The sequence below is a fragment of the Acomys minous genome (genome assembly GCF_964271855.1).
Source record: "Acomys minous genome assembly, chromosome: 8".
NCBI classification, from domain to species: Eukaryota; Metazoa; Chordata; class Mammalia; order Rodentia; family Muridae; genus Acomys; species Acomys minous.
The window spans coordinates 119,493,096-119,516,584 of record NC_140489.1 but is presented as its reverse complement, the minus strand read 5'-3'; the positions used below and the strand labels follow the sequence as shown (position 1 = coordinate 119,516,584).

Genomic DNA, 23,489 nt, shown 5'->3' with positions numbered 1-23,489 from the left:
AAGGGGCAACGACAGCCACCTGCCAATGCCGGGGCAACCCAAGGGGCAACGACAGCCACCTGCCAATGCCGGGGCAACCCAAGGGGCAATGACAGCCACCTGCCAATGCCGGGGCAACCCAAGGGGCAATGACAGCCACCTGCCAATGCCGGGGCAACCCAAGGGGCAACGACAGCCACCTGCCAATGCTGGGGCAACCCAAGGGGCAACGACAGCCACCTGCCAATGCCAGGGCAACCCAAGGGGCAATGACAGCCACTTACCCCAGCTGAGAGAAGTTGTACAGGGCCTGCCAGAGTCGCAGCATCTGCCTGCAGGTCACCAGGGCTTCCTCCGGGCCTTTCAGCACCTGTTCCAGCTTCACCTTGGTGAACATCAGGCTGCAGGGAAGGAGAGCCCCAGTCAGCAGCCCAGATGGGGCCTTCCTAGAAGGTGGGGCTGCAGTGGGGTGCTGCATGCCACCTGCTGACAGCCCCAGCCCGCAGAAGGCACACCCATCACATGCTAGCTTTTGTTCTGTGTGCCTCAGTGTCTCCCCATCTTTATAGCCCAATGAGGTACCTTTCAGCATTTGCCGGTGTCAGTTCTGCTTGCCCTACCACCTACAGTTTCTCCACCTCTTACAGCAGTCACTTCTTGCCCAGGCCCCGTCTGGCGTGCGCAGCCCCTTTTACAGGCTCAGTTAGGCAACACTTTGAATCCTGCTAACCCACGGCCAACATTTATCCTTCTGTGTCCCAGAAGGCACACGATCAAGCCTCAGTAAGAGCCATGATAAGCAGCCTTTTTATTTTGTCTCATGTGTACATGTCTTGCCTTGCGTGCCTGTCTGTGCCACATTCCTACAGCCAGAAGGCAGCTTTGAACCACTACCCTGGCCACATAAGTGAAGGTCAAAGCATTTAAGCCAGATCATAAGCAGTCTTGTTCACTAAGGACCAGGGAGAGCCGGAAGCCCAGCTGTGTCATGTGTTAGCCTTCCCCTTGTTAGGGAGGTTCTACTGTGCCGGAAGACGGGGCCAGGCAGCACGGAAGTATCATGGCAGGTGTGCAGGTGTTCTGGGATCAGCATACTGGCAATGCACTGCATACCAGCTACCTGGTGGATGGCTGAGCCTTGTCGACCCATACAAGGCCACACAGCCTAGTTCTCAGAGAGGTTGGCAAGAGGCGAGAGGGTTTGATCCCCTGCACCGCTGTTGAGAGAATTAGCGTGACCGTTAGACTTGACAACTGCTTTGCTAAAGCAAAGCCCATGGGGCCACACAGGCCTGCTCCCAGGAAGATGAGCTGTGCCGTGAGCCCTACTTGAGGCACCCAGGTTGCAGCCTGAGCCAAGGAGACCCAGCCTTACTTTTCTCTGCACGGAGCCCTCTATCTCCGTCCCCTGGGCTTTTCACGGTTCTTTTTTAGACTATGACTTCCTTGGCAGAGAATAAGAAAGTGGAATTTACACTAGTAAATTCTGGGTTCTAGGCACACATTTCCCCCCCATCCTCAAAAATGCCTTTTTGTGCTGCTGCATATAGCAGCTGCCCTCTCCCGTCCTGTTAACCTGGAGTTACTTATTTTTCACAGGCTTTCTCTCTCATGAAGTAGCAGGGAGGCCGTCCCACCTATGTCTACCAAGTGCTGGGACTACAGGCGTGTGTGTGTGTGTGTGTGTGTGTGTGTGTGTGTGTGTGTGTGTGTGTGTGTGAGACGCCCTCATGAACAAAAACTTCCGAAGAGGCTGCATCTGGCTGTGAGCAAACAGCCCTGAAAGGAACCTGCCTGGCTGATGAGTCTCAGAACTGTGGGGAGGCTGGAATGTTGCAGGTCCAGAGGCCACTTATCTGATCTTAGAATATAAGTTGTGGCTGCCGTTCCTTGCCCACATCTATGCTGGAACTAACATCTTATGACAGTAGATAAAGAACTTTTTAGAATCTATTGACTTAGCAGGAGACTTGTTCCTACCAATCCAAAAGCTAAGAATTTCATCAGGTAGCATTTAGACCATCAGAAGGGCTTTCCCCATCTCAGTGTGCCTACCTCTCTGATGAACTGGCCAGTGCATTTGAAACTTGCTCTCATTTATGACTTCCTCTGTCCTGTAAAACTGTAAAAAAACTTAAAAAAAAAAGGCTTCCATGATGGACCATGGAGCTTTGGGTAGCTTAAATTTGGGCTCTGGAAACATGGTCACACAACATGGCTCCAGAATGAATCCTTATTCCCATTAAGATGACAGCTGTGGCTTTTATGTTGACGCCCTGCTTTGTGTGGTGTTAGGGACCGAACTCAGAACCGCTTACATGCTACGGAAGCATTCCACCAACTTTTTTGGTTGGTTGGTTGGTTTGGCTTTTGAGACAGGCTGTGGCTATGGCATCCTGGCACACCTGGAACTCTCAATGGAGACTAGGCTTGAAGTCACAGAGAAGCCGCTTGCCTCTGGGATGACATGATGCAATGCACCACCAAGTCCAGCTCAGCCTGAATGATAAACCGCGCTTTCCCCAACCCTTCTGCAGCTCATGACCCACCCCGAGGGCAGCAACTGGGCTGACCAGGGCTCAGCCCCAAGGGAGAAGCTTTAGGAGAGAAAGGATGCTGCCTGCTTCTCCTTTCCCAGGTCCCCGCAGAGCCCGACAGGCCGATGTTAGGTGGTGCCTCTGCTTTCGAGACTATGAAGCAGAAGACACAATTTCTGCCTTAAGGTAACAATTAGAGTGCTATAAATGTCAACTTGCCATGAGAATCAAGTGCTGTGGTTTGGGATCTGATGCCAGTGCAAGGGAGGGGGCAGGAAGGGGGCTTCGCTGGAGCTGGTGTCTGAGGACAGGGTGGGTAGGGAGAGTTGGGAGGAGGAGTCTGGGAGAGTGAAGGAACGCTGGCCAGGCAGGAAGACAGCAGCTGTTAGGGCAAAGGGTGTTGGGGCATTTCCATCTGACCAACCTCCCCTAGGTAGCCAGAGCAGTGAAGAAATTCTAAGGCTGGGCCCACTCCCAGGGCAAACCAGCCCCCAGCTTTCTGGGATTTTCCACAGACAGCCATCTTGGTCAGAGTCCGCTTCCCATGGCTGCCACCGGCTCATACCTAAGTCCCTGCATCAGAGCTAGGCTGGGTCCTGGAAGACTGGCCAGAGGCACTGTGTGCCTGGGACACAGAGAGAGAGAGAGAGAGAGAGAGAGAGAGAGAAAGCTGAGCGGGTTGGACAGCCTCCATCGATGTGGGCCGGATCCTCACAGGGGCTGACATTCCACTGACACGCGTGACCTGGAGTGGAATTTCTCAAGCCAGCCACATCCTTTTTAGGTTGAGCAAGAAGAACTCCAACAATCATCCTTGAATGTGAGCCTCCAGCTGAGGGTCCTGAGGAGAAGTCCTCGGCTGGTGGCTGGGCACTGCCGGAGGACCTCATGAGAGCTTGTCCTGCCTGGTGGCCATGCCATCAGACACATCTCTCAGGGCCTCTCAGTTGGGGCCCCTCCCCCCGTGACTGTAGGCTGGTCACTTGGTGTCAACAGCTCCTTGGCACCCTTCCCTGATTTGTTTCATGGTGTGGCCTCTGCTGAGGCTGTCACATCTGGCTAACTCCTGCGCAGATGTCACTCTCCAGCCTCTTCTATACCTCCAGGCGGCTGTATTCACCTCTTCCCAGTATAAGTCTTCGGTATATCTGGAAGTGACACGGTTGGCCTGTGTCGAGCCCAGTATCAGACTTAATGGTGGCGACAGGGATCTACAAACAGGATAAACACACTGGACCAGTTCTTCCCACTAAGCCATTTGTGTGGAGCCCAGAGAGTGCAGATCCAGGCTCCGCCCAGCTATTCAGACAGAGCCCTTGGTGTGCCATCCTGTCTGGAGTTACAGGCATAGCCTCCTCAGAACCCCGTGTGTCCAGGAGAGCTTCTGACAGACAGGTAAGGCGGAATGATGGGTCTGGCTCTCCCCTACCTCCAGGCTCATCACATGCCGCACAGATGAGTCTAAAATGTCTTTAAATAAGTGAATTTAAGAATCCAAGATCCAGGTCTTCCTTCAAGAACCCACTAGGTGACCGTGTGTTGGGCTGGCACTTAATTACATGCCACTGCTCTCTTGCTCAACAGTTTAATAATGAAGATAAGTTCATATGAAGTATTTTCAGTCAGATACTCAGGGGAAAAGTCTGTGCCCAGTCTTGGTATAGATGGAAGTTCATCATTTATCTTTGTGTCTTGTAGCTCACATCCCTTGGCAGCAGGTGTGTCTGGCTTCCCAGAGGTACTTAGCGGATGTGCTTGGCATGGGGGGTCTGGCCACTTGACTTCTTATAGCTACTGTGTGGGAGAAATTCACAACACCAGGCAGGCACCTCACAGGCCAATTCCATTCCAAACTGCTCACAAAGGAGATCTTAGAGGCTCTGAGGAAGAGCCACAAGCCTTAGGTGTGCTCTGTGTGTGTTCTAGGTGTGACATGCAGGTGTCTTACTGCGGGTAAGGAGTCTTCACCTCTGGGGTCAGAGGCAAAAGAGTGTAACAGAAATATGTCTGTAGGACTGGAATACCAGAATCGGCCTGGCCCTGACAAAAGCTACCCCAGAAGAGGGAAGGTCAACTGTGATCACATTGTCCTTAAACTGCACCATGAACACTGGCCTGGGAGACAGACACTGAACCAAAGTCCCGCCTCTGTTGAGCATGTCACACGTTCCATACCTGTAAAATAGGAGGGAAATCACCTACTCACATACTCCCCATAGGGCTGGACCCCAATGAGCTACGAGCAGCAGCTGAGAAGCCCCGGGGAAGCTCACAGGCTGTCCCCAGTCTGGCCTGCCTGATGTTCAGGGCAGGCCTCCTGCCTTGAAGCAGAGATCCTATCAGACCCAAAAGAACGTATTTCTAGGCCTGTTGCCTCTGCAGGCTCTAGAAAGAGCCTGAGGTTGCTGGCCTGTCGTCTGGCAGACTGCAGCCCCTGTGAGAGCACGCTCTTTGGCTGTAACAACCCTCTTGCAAGCACCTGGTCCTGGCAGGGAGCTGAGTGCAGACAGAAGGCCGCTGTCCAGGAGCTGAGCCCTCTTGAGTATGTCCCAGGTGCTGGTTCCCTCAGGTACATCTTAACTGTTCGCCTCATGCACAAGGTAAAGGACTCACTCTGGCCTTGGCTTAGTTCCTGCCAAACGGGCGGGGGTTACTTTCTCTCCATCCTGTTTTGTGTTCTCTACAAGAACGGCAGCCTCTCCAGTGTCTCTGTACCAGCAAGGCAGAGGCAGCCATGGCACTAGGCTGCCCAGTGCTTGTGAGCAGTTCCTCTTGGGAACTGTTATTTGTTATTCTCAGACCCGTCCTCCTGGCAGGCTGGGGTCTGTCTAGGCATTTATCTTCCAGAGCCTTTCCTTCATGCTCAACAAACCAACCTGAGCCAAAGCACAGAATGGAGGAAGGCCTCTGCCACGGAAGAGTTCCTCAAGGCCTAGAAAGCTGCGGGTGTCCCCAAGGGCCAGAGCAACTGGAAGGAAGCAGGGCTTCAGCAACGCTTCCAGAACGTTCCATTCTTCCTGGCCCCACTGGTCCTCGCTGTGCTCTTGAGGTCCTGGGAGGCTTTTCTTGCTCTCCCTGGCTCCTCGAAGGACGGCGGCAGGTGTGGCAAGTGTACAGAAGGGGACATTATCTGTCTAAAGGACAGTAATTAGTAATTCTAGCTGATGGCCTGCTGGGCTGTTTTAATGAAGAGTTCTATTTTTATAGCAAACATATAATTGAGTGAAAAAGCAGGCTGTTCTCTGAGTGAGGCGGCCACACTGTGATAAAGCGCAACTCCTCAGGCCAGAGCCTGTGTAACAGTGCGGAATCCACGTGAAGGCTTCCCTGTGTCCCCCAACGCGGCCTCAGAGAGCTGAGCCGACTCTGATGGCTCAGGCATTGCGGCTTCTGGGCATGGGAGCCTGGGCTAAGACACCTGAGCTCCTCATCTGTAAAATGCCAACGGCAACAGTCGCTGTCACTCCTGGGGCCGCTGGGAGAACAGGAATGGACGCAGGCATGGGGACGGGCCAGCGGCTTCAGGCATGTCATGGCCTCGGCTCTACCCGTATGCTGCCCCTTGCTGGGTATTCTGTTATCTTGCTTTGTCATTAACTTCATGGGAGAGGTGTAAGGTCAAATCGTGGGTGGGTGTGGTGGCGGCACAGGCCTACAACCCAGCACTCAGAAGGCAGATGCAGGAGGTCAGGAGTTCAAGGCCAGGCTAGGCTACATGAGATCTTGCTTTATTTAAGGATGATACCAACAAAGCCAAACAAAAACAATTAAGCTGGATCAGGGCTGCGAGAGGCCTAAACCTTCCCTGTTTCCTCCCTTCACTTGCTTCCGTCCCCATGAGTTCCTCTGGCCTGCCAGTCTGAGGGTCTCCTGGGGTGTGCAAGTGTCCTGCCTTGCACCCAGCCTCCACCCCCTATTGGGGCAGTAGGCAGAGAAGGGGCCATGGTCTCTGACTTTCAAACCCACGTAAGGCACGGAAGGATGGACAGATGGACGGATGATTAGTATCAAGTAGTTGGGCTCTGAAATGCGAACGCTCCAAGAACAGGGCGGTCGCTGGGGCCAGTGACTTTGGATGCCAGAGAGGTCAGGAGGGCTGAGAAGCCGGGATAAAGGTCTAGATTAGGCACGGAGGGCCCTGTCTCAGGATGGAATGACAGGACAGGCACGGAGACAGGGAGGAGCTACCCTCCCCGACCCACAGCACCAGCCAGTTCCTCCAGCTCCCCACTTAGCCCAGACCTAGGATGCCAGGGTCATGCTAAACAATGCTGGGCTCCCAAGACCCTCCAAATCCCACCACTGGCTGTGGGAAAGCCTTGAGGGCCAAGGGCTGACTACACACTCACATGCTCGCTGAGGGCCTCTACCAGGAATGGACTCCCTGAAAGGAGGAGGGGCCGCCCCTAGTTTATTACTTTCCCTCAGACTAATCTTTAACACTCAAGGGATCCTTTTTAGCAGTTCTTAGGCCTAAAGCTAATGATTTCTCGCTGGTGTGGGGGATTACTGTGACCCATGTTCCCTAATCCTTGAAGGCTCACAGTGATCCTCCACCTTGTAATGAGTTTAACTGGGTCCCTCTTGGAAGCTTTAAAAAGGAACAGCCCAGAAGTTCCAGCTCAGGTCCTTCAAAGTCCCCGCCCCCCTCCACCACGAGCTCCTGCCTGCAGATCCACCACACCAAGTGCCCTCAGCGTGCTGGCTGCTGGCTGACCCCACCCAACCAGCCTCCCCACCTTCTACTACAGCCCAGGCAAAGCCCTAGCCATGTATCCAGACCTGAGCACAGCATAGGGCCTTGCCATTTCAGGTAGACTGTCCTCCGAGAAGCTATGGGGTAGGGCAAGGGTACCAGCCTGGTACACCGTTAGTCTACGTCTATCGGCTCCGTCCAGTGTGCTCGCCCTCAAAGACCCGATAGGTTTCCACTGGAGAGGCAGGCTAGGCCTGCTCGTGTGGGGTAGAGCCCTCTCAGGTCCCGCAGAGCGAGGCCACAGAGGTGCCCACGGGACAGCCGAGGATGGGGAAACGCTGAATGTCAACCCAACAGCAGAGGAGGAGCTGACCTTGGAGAAGGATCCGACGGTGCCCGTGATTATGCCTGGCTTAGCACTTCCTCAGCCACGTGGCCGGGGAGTCCTGGCCGCTGTCCCCACGCACTGTGGCAGCCAAGCGTGTTTTAATGAACCCGGCAGAGTGATAAACTATGTTTGTGTTAATACCTTTGATTCCTACCTCCTCCCTGAGTGTTGGTATTTTAAGCATCCTTTTGATGTACCACAAGTCCTTATTAAGAACAATCAAATAAACACACTGGGTTTAAGGCAGAAATGTTAACACGAGTTCCAGAACTCTGATCCTTTCAATGTGATGGACTGCACCTCCACAAGTAAGTCACATGCAACCTGAAAAATGGGGGGGGGGGGGGCGGGCAGCTGAGAGAAATGCCCTGGAGGCTCAGCTTCAGCCTCCACTGGATCTAGCTACAGTCTGGCTCCAGCTAATACCTTGTTATATCACCTCAAACATTTTCCAAAACAGCCCTGGTTTCCTGGGGGCAGATGGATGCAGCAGTTAGTTCATTTGTTTATCTGGGGCGAGCAGCAGCTCGTGGAGAGTGCCATCCTGCTCCTAGGCTACACTGGCAAGCGCCTCTGGGTCTCGGACACACCTTCCCTCAGGACTTCCCAAGTCTCCTGGGACTAGGGACTGGGCCAGCAGGGACTCTCAGGAATGCCTATTGTGTCAGATAAGGGGTGGGTAGGTGGCCCTGCCCACTGTGGAGCACTTCAGGTATGCCCTGGGCCCTCACAGTCAGCCTGGCAGGCTGCCAGGGCTTGGTGGGGGGGGCAAGAGGGGGGGAGCTACGGACAGCGTGGTTATTGGAAAGCTCCCACAGTTAGCGTAGGAACTTTGTTTGGTTTCTATGGTGAGCTTCAGTACACGGGCCTGACTAAAGCTGGAGGAATGTGTTACCTAAAACCATCTCTCTACAGTGCTCACGGCTTCAAGGAGGTACGCTCATTGGTGGTCCATTCCTGTCCGCCCCGTGCCCTGTCCCTCCTGGTCACACTTCACAGCTGCCTCTGCCATGAGAAGGACCAACAAAGGCAACCCTGGGGCCTGCTAAAACGCTCACATTCCTCACAGGAGGCCTGTGGACTGCCTGGCCTCAGGCCTCCTAGCCGCCTGGCACATGTGTCCAGGGCTTAGTCAAAAGCCCCTAGGATTTCAGGAAGCCGCTGGGGTATCTGGTTCCCACCACACCAGGTTCACGCTGTCCCAGGAGGCATCAGTCTGTGCCGCATCATGTTTCTGCCTTTTTAAACCTCAGCAGCGCTAACCAAAGGCCACCCCTATAGCAGGGGACACCAAGACCCCCTCCACTACCAAAGGTCATGGACACCAAGACCCCCCCCTCCACTACCAAAGGCCACCCTACGTCAGGGACATTAAGACCCTGTCCACTTTGCTTCCTAATCCCTGAGTAAAAATGGTTTTCAGAGGCTGGGTTCTGCTTTGTGTGCCTAAACAGTGCCTGGGTGGAAGCAGCCATCTCTGATCAATGGAGTCCACAAAAGCGGGGTTCTGCTTTGCGTACCTGGATGGTGTCTGCCCTGCTGTGTGTCACTGCCTAGTCTGGCCTCACCCGCATCCCCTTCCTTCAGCATCTGACTCGGGACACACTTCAGGTGTGTCAATGGGACTGCCTGTGGCCTTCCTTCCACACTGTGGCCTTGGCCCCAGCTGTCCATCAGCCCATGACTTTCTCCAGCTTGGGTCTCGCGTAAACTTCCGAAGGAACATGTTGTTGGGTCAGGGGAGTAAGGGGGGATTGGGGGTGTGGGCCATGGGTAAGAGAAGCCACTCAAGGGCAGTGACCTAACTGGCTCTCGCACTAGGACAGGCTCATAAGATGGGGTGCACTCAGCTTCCTCCTCCTTTGCCTAGGCCTCTCCCATGCAAAGCAGGTACCCCTACACTGGCCTGCTGCTGGCATCTTTCCTCTACCAGACGCAGTTCTTGAGAGCACTGCACTGATGGCTCTGCAGAAAGGAAAAGCCTCCAGAAGGCTCAGCCAGCAGGCTAGCCACTGCAAGGTGCTTGGTGGGAGCAGCCTGTGTCGTAGGCCTAAAGTATCTCCTGAGAACACCCTTTGTCAGGGACAATGAGCTCAGCCCAAGGGGGGTTGGTCTGTGCTGTTTTGCTGAGCCGTATTTACTGGACTGGCTGCTTAATTAACTGTTAGCAACAGCTGGAGCCACACATGGCTCGTTCCTATCACAGAGCAGCTGAAGCCACGGGACGCGCAGGCGATAGAGAAGCAGTGACATTTTTTTTTTCAGTGATCCCTGACCCGTAATGGACTCAATGACACTTCCTGATAATCCATGGGTATTTTGTCCTCCGGGATTTCATCTGTAGGGAACAGTTTTAATTTATTTGGAAAGAATTGACTTGGTCACTCAATAGAGCTTGCATGTATGTGTATAATTTTTTTCTATAAAAGATTAATTTCCTCATACTCTGGTGGCCTGAATTCCACGAATCCCTGCTCTGCTTAGTTCTGTAGCCTTTTAGGGCCAGTTCGGACCAAAGCAGCGCTGCTGTGTCTGGGAGCTGACGGCTAGTGACAAAGAACTTCTCCATCTCATAGATCCACCCAATTGAGCAAACTGAGCAGCAGGGCGGGGGAGTTCTCCCTGGGGTGGAACACATGCATTCCCTGGTACTCTGCAAAAGGATGCTCTGTAGTAACGGGGAGCAAGGTCTTCCACCCCAGAGGCCCTGCTGCCCCTCAGTGCTGAGTGATGGATGGAAGGGAGCAGTTCCCAGAGCAAACGCTGCCCCCTTCAGGCTCGGCGTGCAGAAACAGGCAGCTTCACACAAACATGGGGGCAGGGGGTGGAAGACGGAAGCACCTGGGAGTGGGCACAGGAAGGCTGCACAGTGGTAAACCCCACAGTCTATACCAACACCCACCTCCACCATCACCGCCTTCCGCAGGTCTTGGCCCCTCTAAGAACCTGCTGAAAGCAATCCTTTTGGCCGCAACTAGACAAAGTTCTCACTCCCGTCCACCCTGGGGTGGGGAAGGAGTGGCAGGCACCAAGCTCCAAGCCAAAGCCTCTCCATCTGCCTGTGAGGACACTCAGGGAGAATGGGGCACCCGTCACAGACAGTGCCGCTGGGCAGAGCCGTGGGGCTCACTCACACCACAAGGGAGCCAGGGGGCTGCCCCATCACGCCAGAGCCGGAAGGTGAGAAGGAAGCCACTGGAAGGAAGCATCACCCTAGGGTGGTCCAGGGAAGCAAAGGAATAAAGAGATAGATCCCAGTATGCCTCACACAGCCTGAGGTTCAATCAGACACTGAGCAAGGTGCTTAGCCTCTCACAGAAGGCCAGGGAGGTCCACGGGCCAGTGCTGAAGCCGTGAAAGGCAATGAGGAGCAAACTGGGAGACCAGGAGTGGAAGGCTGCAGCCCTGCCTCACACCTGGGTTTCCATGGAGATCTGATTTAGAAAGGACTTGGGGCTAACCCACCATCCAACACTGCAATCCGCCCCTTGCATCTTGGCTCTTCAGTGCTACTGCTCAGGCCTGACAGTGGGCAGGAAGTCCCAGGGTTCGAAGCCTTTTCCTCTGAGCGTGTCTTTTCTCACTTAGCACAACTGACAGAGTAAATACACACGCATGCACAGGCACACACAGATACGTGCAGGCACGTGGACACGCACGCACGCACGCATACCAGCAGCAATGAGTCAGGACCTGCCTGACAGGTAATTCTGGAGACCTGAGGCCTCTTCTTTTCTGGATTTTTACTATCTATAACAAGTATAATGTCAGAGAGATAACTGAGTGGGTAAAGCCGTTCACTACCAAGCGTGAAGACCCGAGTTCTATCTCCAGGACTCACATGACAGAAGGAGAGAAATAACTACCTTAGGTTGTCCTCTGACCTCCACACATGTGCCCTTGCACATATGTACCACCGCATATAAATGTAGTTTTTTTAAAGTTAAAGATAAACAAAACATTACCAACCAGGATTGCCGTATAATATTTGGGATTCCTGTTGTCCACACCTGATGTATCTCTGTTTTAGAATTCCTGAGTAGTGTGTCTTTTGAACTGAACAGTTATTTCTCCAAGGCTGGAGTGAGGTTCAGAATTGGGGCAATCGTCTAGTACAAGGACAGACCATCAAAAAGGGCATGCGCTCTACTTATACCCAGCTGTAAACAGCTGGGAACCCCAATGCAGAACAGTGGGGTATGTGTGGGGAGGACCAGAGAGCTGGGATCACCGTGGCAGAACAGTGGGGTATGTGCAGGGAGGACCAGAGAGCTGGGATCACCGTGGCAGAACAGAGGGGTATGTGTGGGGAGGACCAGAGAGCTGGGATCACTGTGGCACAACAGTGGGGTATGTGCGGGGAGGACCAGAGAGCTGGGATCACTGCAGCAGAACAGTGGGGTATGTGTGGGGAGGACCAGAGAGCTGGGATCACTGCAGCAGAACAGTGGGGTATGTGTGGGGAGGACCAGAGAGCTGGGATCACTGCGGCACAACAGTGGGATATGTGTGGGGAGGACCAGAGAGCTGGGATCACTGTGGCACAACAGTGGGGTATGTGTGGGGAGGACCAGAGAGCTGGGATCACTGTGGCACAACAGTGGGGTATGTGTGGGGAGGACCAGGAAGCTGGGATCACCATGGCAGAACAGTGGGGTATGTGTGGGGAGGACCAGAGAGCTGGGATCACTGTGGCACAACAGTGGGGTATGTGTGGGGAGGACCAGAGAGCTGGGATCACTGTGGCACAACAGTGGGGTATGTGCGGGGAGGACCAGAGAGCTGGGATCACTGCAGCAGAACAGTGGGGTATGTGTGGGGAGGACCAGAGAGCTGGGATCACTGCAGCAGAACAGTGGGGTATGTGCAGGGAGGACCAGAGAGCTGGGATCACCATGGCAGAACAGTGGGGTATGTGGGGGAGGACCAGAGAGCTGGGATCACTGTGGCACAACAGTGGGGTATGTGCGGGGAGGACCAGAGAGCTGGGATCACTGCAGCAGAACAGTGGGGTATGTGTGGGGAGGACCAGAGAGCTGGGATCACTGCAGCAGAACAGTGGGGTATGTGTGGGGAGGACCAGAGAGCTGGGATCACTGCGGCACAACAGTGGGATATGTGTGGGGAGGACCAGAGAGCTGGGATCACTGTGGCACAACAGTGGGGTATGTGTGGGGAGGACCAGAGAGCTGGGATCACTGCGGCACAACAGTGGGGTATGTGCGGGGAGGACCAGAGAGCTGGGATCACTGCGGCACAACAGTGGGGTATGTGTGGGGAGGACCAGAGAGCTGGGATCACTGCGGCACAACAGTGGGGTATGTGTGGGGAGGACCAGAGAGCTGGGATCACTGCGGCACAACAGTGGGGTATGTGCGGGGAGGACCAGAGAGCTGGGATCACTGTGGCACAACAGTGGGGTATGTGCGGGGAGGACCAGAGAGCTGGGATCACTGCAGCAGAACAGTGGGGTATGTGTGGGGAGGACCAGAGAGCTGGGATCACTGCGGCACAACAGTGGGGTATGTGTGGGGAGGACCAGAGAGCTGGGATCACTGCGGCACAACAGTGGGATATGTGTGGGGAGGACCAGAGAGCTGGGATCACTGTGGCACAACAGTGGGGTATGTGTGGGGAGGACCAGAGAGCTGGGATCACTGTGGCACAACAGTGGGGTATGTGTGGGGAGGACCAGGAAGCTGGGATCACCATGGCAGAACAGTGGGGTATGTGTGGGGAGGACCAGAGAGCTGGGATCACTGTGGCACAACAGTGGGGTATGTGTGGGGAGGACCAGAGAGCTGGGATCACTGCGGCACAACAGTGGGGTATGTGCGGGGAGGACCAGAGAGCTGGGATCACTGCAGCAGAACAGTGGGGTATGTGTGGGGAGGACCAGAGAGCTGGGATCACTGCAGCAGAACAGTGGGGTATGTGCAGGGAGGACCAGAGAGCTGGGATCACCATGGCAGAACAGTGGGGTATGTGGGGGAGGACCAGAGAGCTGGGATCACTGTGGCACAACAGTGGGGTATGTGCGGGGAGGACCAGAGAGCTGGGATCACTGCAGCAGAACAGTGGGGTATGTGTGGGGAGGACCAGAGAGCTGGGATCACTGCAGCAGAACAGTGGGGTATGTGTGGGGAGGACCAGAGAGCTGGGATCACTGCGGCACAACAGTGGGATATGTGTGGGGAGGACCAGAGAGCTGGGATCACTGTGGCACAACAGTGGGGTATGTGTGGGGAGGACCAGAGAGCTGGGATCACTGCGGCACAACAGTGGGGTATGTGCGGGGAGGACCAGAGAGCTGGGATCACTGCGGCACAACAGTGGGGTATGTGTGGGGAGGACCAGAGAGCTGGGATCACTGCGGCACAACAGTGGGGTATGTGTGGGGAGGACCAGAGAGCTGGGATCACTGCGGCACAACAGTGGGGTATGTGCGGGGAGGACCAGAGAGCTGGGATCACTGTGGCACAACAGTGGGGTATGTGCGGGGAGGACCAGAGAGCTGGGATCACTGCGGCACAACAGTGGGGTATGTGCGGGGAGGACCAGAGAGCTGGGATCACTGCGGCACAACAGTGGGGTATGTGTGGGGAGGACCAGAGAGCTGGGATCACTGCGGCACAACAGTGGGGTATGTGCGGGGAGGACCAGAGAGCTGGGATCACTGCAGCAGAACAGTGGGGTATGTGTGGGGAGGACCAGAGAGCTGGGATCACTGCAGCAGAACAGTGGGGTATGTGCAGGGAGGACCAGAGAGCTGGGATCACCATGGCAGAACAGTGGGGTATGTGTGGGGAGGACCAGAGAGCTGGGATCACTGTGGCACAACAGTGGGGTATGTGCGGGGAGGACCAGAGAGCTGGGATCACTGCGGCAGAACAGTGGGGTATGTGTGGGGAGGACCAGAGAGCTGGGATCACTGCAGCAGAACAGTGGGGTATGTGCAGGGAGGACCAGAGAGCTGGGATCACTGCGGCACAACAGTGGGATATGTGTGGGGAGGACCAGAGAGCTGGGATCACTGTGGCACAACAGTGGGGTATGTGTGGGGAGGACCAGAGAGCTGGGATCACTGCGGCACAACAGTGGGGTATGTGCGGGGAGGACCAGAGAGCTGGGATCACTGCGGCACAACAGTGGGGTATGTGTGGGGAGGACCAGAGAGCTGGGATCACTGCGGCACAACAGTGGGGTATGTGTGGGGAGGACCAGAGAGCTGGGATCACTGCGGCACAACAGTGGGGTATGTGCGGGGAGGACCAGAGAGCTGGGATCACCGCGGCAGAACACGAAGGGTCAGGGCTACCCTGGAGGAAGATAACTATTCTCTAGCTTCCAATAAAGATGCAGCTAGGACGGCCCCCCTGCCCTCCACCAGCCCGACTGGGTTTTCCATTTCATCCTTGGCTGGCTGGGTCACTTGCCTTACCAAGTGGTACCCTCAGGGCTCCAGGGTTGGGTGGAAGCACGATGTTGCATACGTGCAATCCGTCAGCTCTCCCCTTTGGGCCCACAGCCTCTAAAGGGGGGGGGGGCAGGAGCAGCACAGGCTCGCTAGTTCCCACCAAGCACTCTCTGTGCTTTCCTATACCACCTTGTCCCTTTACCCGGGAGGTGCCTCTGTGGACCGGCTGGCCGTGCGGCAAGCTGAGGTGTTCACAGCCAGCCATAGGCCTCTACCCAGTAGTGACCCCAGGAGACTTACTTGAAATTCTCGGGGTACTCAGTGATGGCCATGTTGATGACATCCAGGGCATGCTGATAATGCTTCTGAGCAGAGAAGAGCAGTGCGAGCAAGTGGAGGGCATTGGCGTCATCCCCGCACATCGTCAGGGCCTCCTGCAGGTGTGCCATGGCGCTGGAGATCTGCCAGGAGAGACCGAGAGCTTAGGGATCTTAGCCTGAACTCAGCTGCCGGCCATGGAATGGCTCAGCCCAACTCAAGGGAGCCTGCAGCACCGGAAGCAAGGACGCTGATAAAACATCCCCCCCCACCCCCAGAGAGCCTGGCAAGGGATGAAGCTGCCTGCCCCTTCCCAGAGCTTTGCTAGCAGAGGTCAACAGAGTCTGACTCAGGGGAAGGATAAGGAAAAGAGGCAAGGGTGGGGGTGGGGTGGGGTAGCATTCCAGGCAGGTGGGCTGAGAAGCTACCACAGGTGGTCCTTCAGGTGGGGCAGGCCTGCTGCCAGGGTGCTTATGGCTTGGCTTTGCCTCCCCCTTCCTGGTGCTGAGTGAACGGTGAGTGTCTTCCATTGCTTTTGTTTTTGTTTTTTTTGTTTTTTTTTCCCCAGACAGGGTTTCTCTGTATAGCCTTAACTGTTCTGGACTCACTTTGTAAACCAGGCTGGCCTTGAACTCACAGCGATCCGCCTGCCTCTGCCTCCCAAATGCTGGGGTTAAAGGCGTGTGCCACCACCACCCAGCAGTGTCTTCCATTGCTTTGGGAGCCCCCAGACCGGTAAGGAGGATGACACACCCTGGTCCTGCTGCCTCTTTAAACCCTTGCTCCTAGCTGGGACTGGGAAAAGTCTGATAGTCTCCTCTGTTGACGAGGCTGTATTGAGCACACAAGGCTCAGGAGGGGCCCTGAGATCACTGGGAACGCAGCTCGCCTCCACGCGGCTCTCCCAAGTACCGTCACTCACGCCCTGCTCCGCCACAGAGGCCGGTGAGCATGGTGAACTGGCCTCGCATGGCCTGGTGTGCAAACCTTTGGCAGGGTCTGGCAAGTTACCACAAATATTTAGGAGTGAAAGAAATTCTGATTAGAAAGTCACCAATGGAAACAAGGTTCCTTCAAAGCAGGCTGGGTCGTCCTGGTGTTTGCTGCAGCACTTTAACTGTCCAGTGAGACCTGCAGCCCTTCATTACTTTCTCCTCCTCCAGCAAAGGCAGGCGAGACAGTCTCCTGCTCCCAGCCCACCTGGGGCTGCCTGCCACCTGCTATTGAATTGAAAGAGTCTTTGGGGGACTATGAGGCTGTTAGAGAAAGCAACATCTTATTCGTGAATTTGAAAGACGAGGAGCTCCTGCCTCTTGGAATTCCATTTCCCTCCGGTTCCGCCTATGCCTTAACTGAGATGAATTAAGAAGGCAGGCCATGTCCCGCTGGGCATGCTTGTATACCTTCTAAGCCCTTGTCTGCTCAACCATCTCCATCCTGAGGGACTGGCACTTCAGCTCTGGTTAGCACAGGCTGCTAAGCCCACACAGTCTGCTAATGCCACACTGGGTGAGTGAGGGGCTCAGTATATAGGCCAGTGATTCTGAGCCTTCCTAATGCTGTGACCCTTTAATACGGTTCCTCATGTTGTGATGACCCCCAACCACGAGATTATTTCATTGCTACTTCATGGCTGTAATTTCGCTACATTACAAATCATAACGTAAATAACTAATATGCAACCCCTGTGGGAGGGGGGTCGCGACCCACAGGTTGAGAACCTCTGGTGTAGGCGGTTCTCTTAAGCTGCAGGTTTGGAGTGCTATGGCTTGCATCCAGCCCATCATCTCCTTCCTCAGATGTCTGGCGGTCCAACTCGGCTCAGTTCCCCAGAATGCATGAGGCGTCTTCTTCCCGCTGCCTCAGTAAATGGTGCCCTCACTGCAAGACCCTGCTTCTGTTGGGATGCTCGTCCAGGTCCTTGCCTTCCCCTCAGCCACCTAACTAACCCTCATGGCTGTGGAGGCTGTGACTACAGAACCAGAAGCGAGGAGGAGGGTTAGGTCACGTGCTAGCCACCAACCCAGCACGGACAGACCAGGCTCCGCTGTTATCCTCGTCACGCATGCCACGGCGGTGGGAGGTTGGGGAACCGTTTTGGCTCCTGGGTAGGGTGGAGTGTGTGCACCCCGGCTACTCCACTGCCCTGCAGGTGCCTAGGGCAAGGTAGGGGCACCACTCTGGTGTGCACTCCCTCTGCCTCAAGGTGTACAGGATGAGGGTCAGGCAGGCCTCCAGCGGCTGCTCTGAGGAACAACCACCTCAGTGGAGTTCCCAAAGCCTGTGTTTCCCACGTAAGCTGCCCAAGACCCGGAAACAAAGAAACTGTAGGACATTTCCTACTGCTCCGAGGATGTGTGTTCACTGACAGTTCTACATTAGACTGACCACAACAGGATTCAGGTTTGTTTGTTTTTTAATTCAGTGCTGGAGATTGAACCCAGGGCTTATCACTTGCTAAGTATTTGCTCTCTCACTGACCTATGCAGACTCTTCTCGCCAGCCTCATGTGTTCCCTGTGGGGCTGGGCATTCCCAGTGTGCCAGCCCCATCGCATAGCCTCCTTCTGGCCTTAGACACTAAGGTCTAGACTTGTGCCTAGGGGCATGAAGAAGCAGCTAAGGTCAGTCTTAGTTCATGTGACTCTCCCCGGCTGCTCAGGCCCAGGGAAGCACCACAACAGACCCCATTATCCTAGTAGGGGGATCCAAATCCCTCAACATCACAGCTCAGGGCAGCCAGCCCTGCTTTAGGCAGAAAGAGCGGGGAGGTAGGGTCACAAAGACCCGAATAGGTAAGGATACTAGCTTAAGTGTGCATCCAAGGTCCCCAACCTCCTGAGACTGAGACCAGACTCCAATGGCCTGGCGAGCATTGCTTTTGGAAGACAGGCATTATGCATCAAAGATGGGTGGAAAATTGAAGAGGGAGGCAGAGGCAGGTGGATCGCTGTGAGTTCGAGGCCAGCCTAGTCTACAAAGGGAGTCCAGGACAGCCAAGGCTACACAGAGAAACCCTGTCTTGAAAAACCAAAACCAAAAAAACCAACAACAACAAAAAACAAACTGCACCACTGAAGGGTTAATTGTTAACATAATTGGCAAGAAAAGCACCCAAAGTACCTGGTTCTTTTACAAGAGGGCTAAAAATAGAGCATAGAGCAGGTCTCGGGGTAACCTCCCGTCTGGTTCCAGAAGCCGAGGGACGCTCCCAGAGGGAAGGCACAGAGTGAGCAGGGCCTAGGCCATGACTGGGAATCAGGATGTGGCGACAAGGCGGAGGTGGCCTTGTGATGAATGAGTGAGTCACAAGGGAGGAGGAGGGGGTGTGAGAGGAAGCGGGAGATGGGCAGCCCGGGCGCTGGGTAGAGAACAGCTGAGGCAGAAGGATGGAGCCGGAGCGGGAAGACTGAAACTGACAGGCTGGATGGGCACCACCTGGCTAGGCGTCCCGGTGTAAGGCAAGAAGGAAGAGCTTCCAGTAACGGGAAGTCAAGAAAACCTGGGCTTCCGGGGAGGGTGAGAAGGGTGGGAGACAGAGCTCCATTGCCGGTGGTCAGAGGAAACAGCTGAGTCGTTCACCAGTCAGGCACGATGGGGAGACCAGCCTCCTGGCAAGGATCAAGGGCCCTGTCTCCAAATGGGCCAGGAGTGTCTTAGCTGGGGCAGGGTGGGCTTTGGATCAAAGACCCCTGGCTCCACCAATTCCTAGGTACTAAGTTCAGGAGGGCCTCAGTTTCTCAGGCATGAAATGAGGTCACGTCCCTGCATGGGATATAAGGGAGCAGTACCAGGGCTACCCTCACTCGCCTGTGTAAGAAACGTGTGTCTTTTTTCTCTTTCGCCTGGTTTCTTGAAGACAACATCTCCAGTGTATACCAGACTGGCCTGGGACTCACTCTGTAGCCTCAGCTGGCCCCAAGCTTAAGAATCCTGCCTTAGCCATCAAAGTGTCAGGATTACAGGTTGCCCCACTGTGTCTGGCTGTAGACAGGGCCTCTGAGGCTTCTCCCAGGCAGCTTGGAGTTTGGCTTGTTTCCCAGGGGCAGGAAAGGGGATCTGAGGAGTCAGGGTGTATCAGTGTCAGCATGTACTAGGTCAAGGCCACCAGAGATGCCCAGAGTACTAGCCTAGGGGCTGCAGGGCGCATGAAATAAAAAGAACATCTAAAAGGCTTAATTTAAGGGAGCGCCATGACAGTTGGGGTCCCCTGACGCTGACCTCATGGATGACTATGGGGAGGTGGTGGGCCCACCTGGAGAGCTATGGGTGGTTGTGGTGGTGGTCTTCGGAGGGCAAAGGAAGTTGGTGGACAGAAGGACCTGACTGAACCCCAGAGGTCAGGGCCTGCACTGATGTCCTTGGGGTCACACAGAAGCCCATGCAGAAATAGCTCATGTGCCAATCACACTTCCCCCCAAGTTGGGCAGCGGGAGAATAGAAACAAATGATGTTGGGGTCACTTATCCATTTCTCTGGAGACTGCAATATTCTGAGAAATGTCAGGGCGCAGAATAGAATAACCCCTTCCTGCGTGCCTCAGTGGGCTGCGGTGTGTGCACACTGACAGAACCCTCACAAGGCGCCCCCCACAAAGATGCTCACATGGGAGATGAAGGCACCGAGGGACAGACAGTTGCATGGAGGGGCTAAGAAGCCCCACAGGTCTGAGGACTAGGCACTGTGACCACACACCTGTCGCACGAGGGCCAGCTGCAAGGAGACGTAGAAGATGATCTGGGGGTCATCAGGTGCCAGCTCCTGGGCTCTGCGGGGGGACAGAGAGGCAAAAGTCGGCTGCTGTCCACCGAGCAGCATGCCAGCCTTGCGTTGGGCGCTGTGGGCAATGTGGTGGGAGATCCTGCCAGCCCCTCTCAGATGGCAGATGATGGTTCAGACAGGTCCCTAAGCAGCTCACAGCAGAAGACAGTGGCTCAAGAGGGGACTGGCACAGCTGAAGGAGGGTGGGCATCTCCAGGGTGACAGACCTCAAAGGAAGGGTAGGGAAGGGATGGGGGAAGAACATCTATGAATGGGGCCTGTCAGCCTGACTGTGGCTCTCCTACTAAAGCACACTGCCCACTGCCCACTGCCCACTGCCCACTGCCCACAGGAGGATGCAGGCCCGAGAGAACCGCAGGGACCAGAAGCCTCAGAACGCAACACTGGTAAGGAGAGGTGGGCAAGCCCTAGCTGTTACGTAGGGCTAGAATATCTTGCTTTTTTGGTTGGAAAACAACCTGACCCAGAGGGAGGCTGATGTGTCACATGCTCCAATCAAAGTGGCACAAGGGCTGCTACCCAGGTCCTCTCCCCTCCTTGTCCCCCCCCCCCCTCCGCCAACAAGCCTGTCACTTCAGTGTGGGGGATCAGGGCGTAGAGGGAACACATGGGTCAGGCCAGGGGAGAGAGTCTCAGGTGGGCTGGGTCTGAGCAAGGCTGGGCCTGAGGAAGGAGTTTTATTGTCTTCTTAGATCCTTGACTGCAGGAAATCTCTGCCAGGCTGTGGGTGGCAGGTCCCTGCAACTCTGATATGGTCAGGCGGGGGCTAGGAGGACACCATGGTTCTCAACCTTTCTAATGCTGCGGCCCTTAAAACAGTTCTTCCAACCATGGAAGTAATCCATTGCTACTTCGTAACTGTAATTTTGCTACTGTTATGCATCATAACATAAATATCTGATATGCAGGACATCTGACCTGTGACCCCAAAGGGGTCAGGACCCACAGGTTGAGAACCAATGCCATATAGGCTGTTTTTCTTCCCTTCTGTCAAGTATTACAACACCAGCAGAAGCCTGGGAGCCCCAGGAGCAAGGGTTTGGAGCTGCCAGCTGCCTGAACCCCGCTCTGCGCTCACTCCAGGGCTCCCTGGTGCCCACTGCTGAGGGCACGGACTTCAACAACCCACCCCTGCCTGCTGGGTATCCTCTTGGTGGTTTGGTTTCCTTAGCTGTAAGAGGGAGACAGAGGCATCTGTTTCAGAGTGGGAACCCTCATTGCGGGGCCCCCATTTTACTACTTTGCATGTGAAGAAGCAAAGGTTAGGTAGGGGGTCCTCACCGCTCCAGTGTCTGCAGTGCCTTGCGGTGAAGTTCATCTTGCTTGGACTTCAGGGTGGCTGCAGGAGACATGATGGATTGAGGGGTCACTAAAGAAGTGCAGACCAAGCCGGGCTGTGGTGGCGCACGGCTTTAATCCCAGCACTCGGGAGGCAGAGGCAAGTGGATCTCTGTGAGTTCAAGGCCAGCCTGGTCTACAAAGTGAGTCCCGGACAGCCAAGGCTACACAGAAAAACCTGGTCTTGAAAAACAAAACAAAACAAAACAAACAAAACAACAACAACAAAAAAGGTGCAAACCTCTGCCTGACCCATGCCCAGGGCACAGGAACTCTGCAGGAGGGAGCCTATCAGGGCCCTGTTTGCAAACCTTAGGGTCCAGTGACAGGATACGAGACACGGAAGGACCGCGTGACAGAAGCCCACTATAACTAAGGGATTGGTGACCACCTCACTAGCCCAAGCAAGGATGCCAGTGCCCGCAGCTCCCATGACTTAGGGTGTGTGGGGCAGAGGACAGCCAATACCAGGCTGCCCCAGATGGCTTCAAGGGTCCCTCGAGGCTACACACAGGGGCTAGTACCAGGAGACTCCGGCAAATCTGAGTGGGGTTCATCATTCCCTCCCCTCCAGACATCAAGGACATAAGATCAGTGCTCATCTGCTCAATGGGGAGGCCCAGGGCTGAACCTGAATGGCAGGCAACAAAGCACGAGGCTTGCAGTAGGGAGGATGAGAGACTCGAAACTTCTGTAGGTACTAGGGCCTATCTTGTTTGAGGTTGTCAAAGGCCCTAGAGGATTGCTGCCGAGCTGAGGGCAAAGGCAGGCCTGTGAGGAAGCCACGCGGAGGCCTGATGGCAGACGGCAGGGTGGGCTGGCCAGGACGTGCCTGACAGGCCTGGGCCCACGTGAGGAATGGCACATTGGTGGTCGTCTAAGTAAGAGAGAGAAAGAGAGAGAGAGAGAGAGAGAGAGAGAGAGAGAGAGAGAGAGAGCATGCACGCATGTGCATGTGTGTGCACGTGCATGCACGCATGTGCATGTGTGTGCACACGCATGCACGCATGTGCATGTGTGTGCACGTGCATGCACATGTGTGTGGTGGGGACTGTATATGCATGCACACATCCCAGAGGAGTGCTCGTGTCCGTGGGGAGAAGCAAGGATGGATCACTAGTGGAATGAGGTGCCTTGGAGGCAGCCGGGAAGCCTGACGCAACCTCCACAGGCAGCTTGTCCTGGGGCCTGGCACTCACCGTCAGTGGCCTGCAGGCTGTAGGCGAGACCCAGGGCCAAGTAGCCTTTAGGCAGAAACTCTCCTGCTTCCTCTCCGAGGCCAATTACCACCATGGCAAAGTGTTCTGCCTCTTCCAGCTGCAAGGAGGAGAGGTAGCGGTCACCGGGGTGGACTTTGCTGTACCGGGCAGGCAAGACAACAGTCACCAACCTGGGACACCATCAGGCGCAAGTCCAAACAGAACAGTTCCTCATACTGGAACTGTAGGCCCTACAACCAGCAAGCAGAGAATCCAGCTCTTTGCTCTACCAGGAAGTGTCTCCCTGGACCTGGTCCCCCTCCAAGGAGCCAGTGTTCAAGGTCACAGGTACTGCCTCTTTCAGAGAGACACTCCCCCTGTCTGAGAGAGCCAGCTCCCAGAAGCCTCCAGTGCTGAGAGCATGAACTGAAAGCAGGCCAGGATGTGTGGCTGCCTCCTCACGAGGTCTCTGTTAGGCCTGCTCAGCAGACAGAGGGGAGCCAGGGCTGGTGCTGGGCCTTGGGAACACCGCCTTGTTGAACATGGCCAACCCTGCAGAGTAGGGCAGGCCGCCACACAGGCTAGTCTAGAGCTCTCTCCCTCCCTCCCTTCCTGAGCAGGAAGCCAGCAAGCTTGAACATTCAGGGGAAAAAGGCCCCGGGCTGTTTTTGTCCTGGGAGCAAGGGGACTGTTCCAGTTGGAAAAGGCCCAACTGGCACTGGCCACGTGGACACACATAAACACACACAACATGGGACCCAAGGAGAAGGCGCACAAGGCCGTGTGGCACCCGTAGCTGCGAGGCTGGCTGGGGTGTAGGGCTGGGGCTAAGGCTG

The 23,489-nt window shown here is 55.2% G+C and overlaps 1 protein-coding gene across 1 annotated transcript in view; it reads right to left on the bottom strand.

The window, feature by feature from the left end:
* Positions 1-23,489, bottom strand: part of TTC7A (tetratricopeptide repeat domain 7A) — a 106,695-nt gene that overhangs the window by 23,646 nt on the left and 59,560 nt on the right. Inside the window, exons 12-16 of the mRNA XM_084791914.1 lie at positions 22,654-22,771; positions 21,398-21,455; positions 20,030-20,102; positions 15,318-15,478; positions 264-380 (exon numbers count right to left, since the gene is read on the bottom strand). Coding sequence (XP_084648040.1) covers positions 264-380; positions 15,318-15,478; positions 20,030-20,102; positions 21,398-21,455; positions 22,654-22,771 — 527 coding nt within the window. The remainder of the gene's footprint in view (positions 1-263; positions 381-15,317; positions 15,479-20,029; positions 20,103-21,397; positions 21,456-22,653; positions 22,772-23,489) is intronic.